The sequence below is a fragment of the Brassica oleracea genome, chromosome C8 (genome assembly GCF_000695525.1).
Source record: "Brassica oleracea var. oleracea cultivar TO1000 chromosome C8, BOL, whole genome shotgun sequence".
NCBI classification, from domain to species: Eukaryota; Viridiplantae; Streptophyta; class Magnoliopsida; order Brassicales; family Brassicaceae; genus Brassica; species Brassica oleracea.
The window spans coordinates 39,676,584-39,684,411 of record NC_027755.1 but is presented as its reverse complement, the minus strand read 5'-3'; the positions used below and the strand labels follow the sequence as shown (position 1 = coordinate 39,684,411).

General features: G+C 32.9%; 1 protein-coding gene and 1 non-coding gene across 2 annotated transcripts; both read left to right on the top strand.

The window, feature by feature from the left end:
- Positions 1-222: 222 nt before the first annotated feature.
- LOC106311870 (respiratory burst oxidase homolog protein B-like) lies at positions 223-4,492 on the top strand (the record flags this gene model as incomplete). Its single annotated transcript, XM_013749191.1, is given in 11 exon segments — positions 223-336; positions 1,261-1,695; positions 1,991-2,377; positions 2,496-2,591; positions 2,819-2,934; positions 3,022-3,124; positions 3,249-3,322; positions 3,605-3,872; positions 3,951-4,179; positions 4,264-4,307; positions 4,309-4,492. Coding segments are annotated over 11 exon segments (1,932 nt in total), but the record flags the coding sequence as incomplete, so codon positions are not given.
- Positions 4,493-4,549: 57 nt separating this feature from the next.
- On the top strand, positions 4,550-4,621 carry TRNAE-UUC. The gene has a single exon. It is a non-coding gene; the product is annotated as a tRNA-Glu (tRNA).
- Positions 4,622-7,828: the final 3,207 nt, after the last annotated feature.

The following is a 7,828-nucleotide window of genomic DNA, read 5'->3' as shown; positions in this document are numbered from 1 at the left end:
TAGTGAAACATTCGTAACATTCTTCCAACTTTTTTTGAAAAAGTTTATATAGAAATAGGTTCCTAAAAAAATTTTAGACCCCAAAATTTGTAAAAAATAAAAATTTACATAGAAACAACCACGTACTTCTAAAATCTCAGGACCGATCCTGACTAATACGTCCTGCTTATTTGAAGTTAACATCGATATGTTAATTGTTGCGGTTTATTTTTGGGTTTGTAGATAATTGCTTTAAGTGCTTCGTCTAACCAACTATCAAGGATTCAAGAAAAGGTAGACGAATATGCTGCCTTGATCATGGAAGAACTCGATCCCGACAACCTTGGATATATCGAGGTTCGTTGTCCAATACATGCAGTGGTTAAACACAAAAATAGATCACAAGAAAGAAAATGACCAAAATGTTTCATTTAATGGGTAAAAAGACTCTAATACCCTATATATATATAAAATATTAAAATATATATATAAAAATAATTTTTTTATAGTTTTAAATTATATGTTTTCAAATTCGAATTTTTTTATAATTAATTTTTTTTTTCAAATTTTATTTTTGTAATTCGTAAATACTTTTTAAAATTTATATTTTAAAATTTTTAATATTTATCTTTTATTTTATAAAATTTTAAATCTCAATCCCAAATTCCCACCCCTTAACTCTAAACCGTAAGATTTGAATTAGTTAACCATATGGGTATAAGTGTATATTTACCTCTTTAGTGAAACATTTTGGTCATTTTAATCATTATATTCTATATTTGTGACATAAATTTTTAGTGCTATCGTAAGGTATTTCTCTAACAATATTGGTAAATTAATTTCAGCTAATTTTATAGGTAGACAACTTCTCGTTTATTATTTTTAAAAGAAATAAAGAACAAATTTTATCATTTTTTTATAACTTTTTAGTCTCGATACGGTTTATTCTTGTCGTCAAAGGATAACTTTAGCCTGGTTTCTTTAATTCTGCACTCAAAAATATTAGCTATATAATATGACGTAAAATAAGAGAATGATATATGAGAATGTGTTGCTTGTAAAATATGAAGGGAAAACACTAGTTTTAGCCTAGGGTAGGTATTCTTTTGTTGACCAACATTTTTTATGGATTGACTAAGAACGTGACATGCCATGAATCATTTTACCTACCACGGAACAATGATTTCATTTACCTTCAAACAATTAATCATCAAAACTGTCTAAAAATATTTCTAAATCTTTAGCAATACTTGAAAACTGATACTATGCATCTATTTACAGCTGTACAACTTGGAAACATTGCTTCTCCAAGTTCCAAGCCAATCGGACATCAGTCCATCATCCGAGAACAAGCGTGCCCTCAGCAAGATGTTGAGCCAGAAACTCATACCAACAAAAGAGAGAAATCCGTTGAAAAGATTTGCCAGAGATATAAAATACTTTTTCTTGGAAAATTGGAAAAGGATATGGGTGCTAACATTGTGGATATCCATTTGCATCGCTCTCTTCACTTGGAAATTTCTACAGTATAAACGCAGAGCCGTGTTCGAGGTCTTGGGTTCTTGTGTTTCTGTGGCCAAAGGCAGCGCAGAGACCTTGAAATTCAACATGGCTCTCATTCTCTTGCCTGTTTGTAGGAACACTATCACTTGGCTACGGACCAACTCCAAGCTTGGGTCCGTTGTTCCATTTGATGACAATATCAACTTCCACAAGGTAATTTATGCAATTATTAATTAAAGATTTCTCTATTCATTATAAATTTTCTTATGTCATCTTCATTTTCTTAGCAATCATTTGATGACAATATCAATTAGCCTAAACGTCGTAGAAGAAAATAAACAACTTGTAGAATACATTTATTTATTTTAATGTATTTCTGGTTCTGAATGTATGTACCCCTCCCTACTAAACAATCTAAAAGTTTTAGCTACTCAGTCAACTCTTAGTTGGTACTTGTAGCTAGCGTTTCTAATAACAATTCAATGCTTATTCTTCCTTTTTCATGCAGGTTATTGCGTTTGGGATCGCCATTGGAGTAGGCTTACATGCCATTTCTCACCTGGCATGTGACTTTCCGCGTTTGCTGCATGCAAAATATGTAGAGTATGAGCCAGTGAAAAAGTTTTTCGGGGACGAGAGGCCAGACAATTACTGGTGGTTCGTTAAAGGAACAGACGGATGGACCGGAGTGACCATGGTGGTTCTAATGGTAATAGCATACGCCTTGGCTCAATCGTGGTTCAGACGCAACCGGACAAGCCTACCAAAAACGTTGAAACGGTTAACCGGTTTCAACGCGTTTTGGTACTCACACCATTTATTTGTCATCGTTTATGTGCTTCTAATCGTGCATAGCTACTTTATTTATCTCTCCAAGAAATGGTATGAAAAAACGGTACGTAAAAAAAGTCTTACGTCTATTTTAGCGAGAATCCCTTGCATAACTCTAATTAAATATGAACTTCTAATGGAGACACTGTGTTTTTATTTGTGTCTGTTTTCTTTTTGGACAGACGTGGATGTATCTGGCTGTTCCAACGATATTGTATGCGTGTGAAAGATTGATACGTTTGTTTAGATCAGGGTCCAAGGCGGTAACCATTTTGAAGGTATATCTCAATATTGCAGTTAAACTGAAAGTTCTACATATTAGGTGTTACAAATTTTAATACTGAAACAAGCATCCTCCTTATCAAAAATTAAACCAAGTATCCAAATCATGATAATATATCCAAGACTATTCTATATAATATTGCCTGACTAGATAATATCCATCCTACAAAACCAAACCTTTTGGAGTCATTACAAAACAAATTTACTTTAAAATAATTTTCAGGTTGCGGTATATCCAGGAAACGTACTTTCGCTTTACATGTCAAAACCTAAAGGGTTCAAGTATAGAAGTGGGCAGTACATATATGTTAACTGCTCCGACGTCTCACCATTTCAATGGTAATTACAAAAAGTTATTGGACAGATCATTAAATTAATTAAACTTCATTGTTTTGTTAATTTAATCTCTTTTCGATATTATTATAGGCATCCGTTTTCAATTACTTCGGCTTCTGGAGACGAGTTCCTCAGCATTCATATCCGCACCCTCGGCGATTGGACATCACAACTCAAATGCTTATTTTCGAAGGTAATGATTTCAAGAGTAAATTTATGATATATAAATACATACTTGATGAGCATTATAGTTTGTTTAATTATCTTAGCTATAAACAAACAAAAAAATGACGTAAAAAAAACAAACAAAAAAATAGGTTTGTCAACCTCCGTCAACAAGTCAAAGTGGGCTCTTCACAGCTGACTTAGTTCAAGCCAATAACATAACCAGGTATTTGATTTAATATTTCCGTAATTATGTTTAAGGGAAACAAAGCATTTACGAATCAAATTTTTTAAACATGTACAAGTTTGCAATGATGTACTTAGCTTTACTAAATGTTGTTTATTAACATACATGATAATGAATATTGAAGCAAATTAAAAGACATAGTTTAAGAAACACATGAAATTTTAAGTTTCAAATGTTTCCTTGTCAAAAGTGTCTTTTCAGAAATAATGTTATGGATATCTATTAGATTAATTCTTTTTGCTAATCACATTACATCGAAAGGTTTCCGAGGCTTTTGATCGATGGTCCATATGGCGCCCCAGCACAAGACTACCGAAACTACGATGTATTGCTTCTGGTAGGCCTAGGTATCGGAGCGACCCCATTAATCAGTATACTTAAGGACGTTCTTAACAACATCAAGAATCACAAATCCATTGAAGAAGGCACAAGCCACAATGTCAATAGAAGCAACACAAAACGAGCTTATTTCTATTGGGTAACAAGAGAGCAAGGATCTTTAGAATGGTTTAGTGAGGTCATGAACGAGGTAATATGTAGTTAACTGTATTTTTGAGTAATGTTATCTCATTCATGGAAGTAACTAAGATAAAAATGAAACAAAAAGGTAGCTGAGTATGATAGTGAGGGAATTATTGAGCTACATAACTACTGCACGAGCGTCTATGAGGAAGGAGACGCGAGATCAGCACTAATCACGATGTTGCAGTCATTGCACCACGCCAAGAACGGCATTGATATTGTGTCAGGTACTCGGGTCCGGACCCATTTCGCAAGACCCGATTGGCGCAGCGTTTTCAAGCATGTCGCGGTGAACCACATCAATCAACGAGTTGGTATGTGCACCACAACAGTTTCATGAGATTTCTCGTAGAATCGTTGTAGCATTAACGCATTTTACCTTTGTATTATGTTTGTAGGGGTTTTCTACTGTGGTAAATCATGCATCATAGGAGAGTTGAAGGGACTTCGACCAAGATTTCTCTAGGAAAACTTCGACCAAGTTTGAGTTCCACAAGGAAAATTTTTAATTTCAAGTTCATCATTAGTATTTTAAGAACACAGTGTCTTTGATAAAAACTTACCTATCTATACTGGTTTGGTTTGTATAATTATAATAACTACTTTCTGACAGCTCGAAAGCATTAAGCAACGTATTAACTATTCCTGATTCATTTAAGTCCGTACATATCAACGTTCATCAAGTCCGATGTCGTCCAGCGGTTAGGATATCTGGCTTTCACCCAGGAGACCCGGGTTCGATTCCCGGCATCGGAGATATTTTTACTTTTAATTTTTGTAAGCTGTGGATAAATTTAGCTGTATATTATGGCAACGGACTATATCTTCCGCAATTTTATTTTTGAAATTTATCAATACTGGAATCGAGGGGATATTGTATTTACTTTAGATTTTGAAACACATTACAAGTTTATCAAATAAATGGTTCAAGATCTCCTTAATATGATTCTCCTAATCGAACGATTGACATTTACCAAGTGGTCCGAAACAAGGCAGTTGCAGCCAAGGGAATTTGATCAGTCTGTAGTTCAATTTACTGTTCTCCATTGAAACCTGCATAAGAGGAGTTGAATCAAACAATGTCGTAGTGTGTTCAAAATGAAAAAAAAACTAAGTTAGCTTTTTGGTGCATCCATGTGCCTTCTCATTACGTTAGCAACAGTCTCCACAGACAAAATAACCAATTAGAACGATTTTTAATCAGATCATTTCTCCGCTCAAAGTTATGAATGGAGAGACACGTTTTCCACTCACATTAGGATCCGGTTTTCGGGTTGACCCGATTTTTAATGCTCCACTGTATCATATTGGGCCGTGGCCCAGTTTATACTGTATAGCTAAATTGAGAATAGTCCCACATCGGTAAGTTGTGAAGTTGGGGAAGCTTTTGGTTGGGTATATAAAACGCAGCGGTTTTTATGCGGGAAGAGCGTTTCGCTCAGCCTGTTACGACAATTGAGCGCTCTCATTTGTTTTACTTTCTGATCCCTCTTCTGAATGGAATTTATAAGTGAAAATAAAAGGCTGGTTTTTATTAAATATTTTTTTAAATATTGTTTTTTTTTGAAAAACGAATGGAGATTTTAATAATTTTGAAAAAAAAATTACATTTGTTTTTCTCATATGTACTTTTTAAAATAGAATTTAAAACTTCATTATAAAATCTTTTATAGTATAGATTTCAAACCAATATAACATGAAGAGTCTTTAATCTAAAAACATGGTTTATAAACATGTTTACTTTCCTATGCTTCCTGGGATTTATTTGTAAGGACACAGTTATAATAGCAGACCAACTAAGACATATTTAACGTGCGTTCGAGATTTGTCTGAAATTGTGGTATAGACTGAGGGACACAATTATAGACAAAGGTTTTGTCCTTGTAAACTCAGGGAACTCAGCTGAACTGCCATAGAATATGTAGTCCTCGCTGGCAGTGGCAGGCCCGTTCCTTTTTAAGGCACATAAAACATTAGCTTTAGACCACATATCTGGTTGCCCAAAAAAAAAGGGCCACATATCTTTAGAAAACAAATTGGTCACATATATTCATATTGATATAGCTTAAATTGTCAAATGAAAAGATTATATCTCTCACCCCCAGTTCAAACTCCCATTTTGATATTCGTTTTCCTGTTTTTTTTTTTCTGTTTTATTAAAGAGTTTTCATTTTGTTTTGACTGTGAAAACAAAATTTTTAATCGATTTAGCATTGAACTTTGATGTCAAATAAATTAATGTGTTAACCATTGGCAAAGCTTATGAAAATAATTCTTACCTTATTTTATAAGGGCCACATTTTTCCAAATGCTTTAAGCCACATAAACTCGCTGGTGTGGATACCTGAGAGTTGCAACAAAGCATTAAGAAAAAAAAACTAAAGAATATGCCGGGAAAAACAATAAATCATACAATGTTTTTAAAATCGGACCGGCTAGCGAACCAGAAATATTTTGGGTCATGGGTCATTGTGGTTCGACCGGTCTGAACCGGATTCGATCGGGTTTACTTATATTAAACTAAATTTAATAATATTTTATAAATAATATGCATATTTTTAAAAAATAGATCATATCAAAGAAAATGTTTACATAGCCATAATGTGTAGAAAAACTGAAAATCTAAAATCAATATGAAAAGCACATTTAAACTTTATTCGCATATCTTATCACTCTAAATTTTCATCACCTTTTAAAAAAAAATATATACATATTACGTAAAAGTTACATTTTGAAATACAAATTCAGAAACGTAAATATTTCAATTATTTAAAGTCTTCAAAACAAGTGATCATGAAATAAAAATTTAAACAAGGTGAGAAGTAGACAAAAACAAGATCTTGACGTCAATATTAAATTTTATGAATTTTGTAATTTATAAGTTGTATAGACGACAAACGAAAAAGACGAGAGACGATACTTTATTAATCTTTGATAAATCTTATTTTTTATTTTAAAAAGAAGAAAAATTAATTGTTTCATTAACAAAAGTTTTGCATGTATACGAACCGGAGTTTGGCCGGTTCATTGGGTCGCCGATTTCTGGGTTTTTGACAGTTCGATAGAGGTTTTTAACTGGTTCGATTTTAGTTGGGTTTTATCATTAACCCAACCCGGATTATTTTTGGTTCATGATTCAACCCGGTCCGACCACCGGTTCGGTCCGGGTTTAAAAACACTGAAATCATGAGTCCATAACTAGCTCTGAAGGCTGAATCAAAGCCGGCTGAGGAGGGACAAACGGTGCGACCGTCCCGGACCCAAGTCTGTGTCCTCCCGTATATTAACAATTAAAGGGCATAATTTTTTTAAAAAAGTCTATATTTTATATAAAAAATTATAAATATAATAAATAAAAATTGAAAAGAGTCCAAAAATATTTGATATGTATATAGTTTTATTTTTATTACAAAATATACAAAATATTATTGATTAAATTTTAAAAATATTTTAAACATTATATGAATATAAATCTTAGAGAGTAAATTTTTTTTTTTTTTTGCCTTAAGACTCATAACAATGGTAAGCCAGCCCTGAATCATATGCCTTTTATCATTAGCATCACCAGACCAATTTCCAGAAGTGTGGCTCCACTCCCCAGCAGACTTGTCATCTTTCTTCCACTGTGATTTAACCCATCTGTTCTTTCATCCATCTTTAGAACCGGACAAAAAAAGAAGAGGTAACTAACTACCAACAAGAATGACATGTGTCCTTTTAGTATTCTATCTTCTTATATATAAACTTACAAGTCACTTTAGTGATTTTTGTTCATGTATTAATCATAGAAGATGTCTCTAATTAATTTTTTTAATTTGATTGATTGATAGTTATTTTTTTTTCTTTAACTAAGTTTTAGAATAATAATGGATTTCACAAACAAACCATATTTAACAATAATGGCTTTCACAAATATATATAAGGAAATTGCGTCATTAACGCTCGGTTTTTCTATATTTTAAT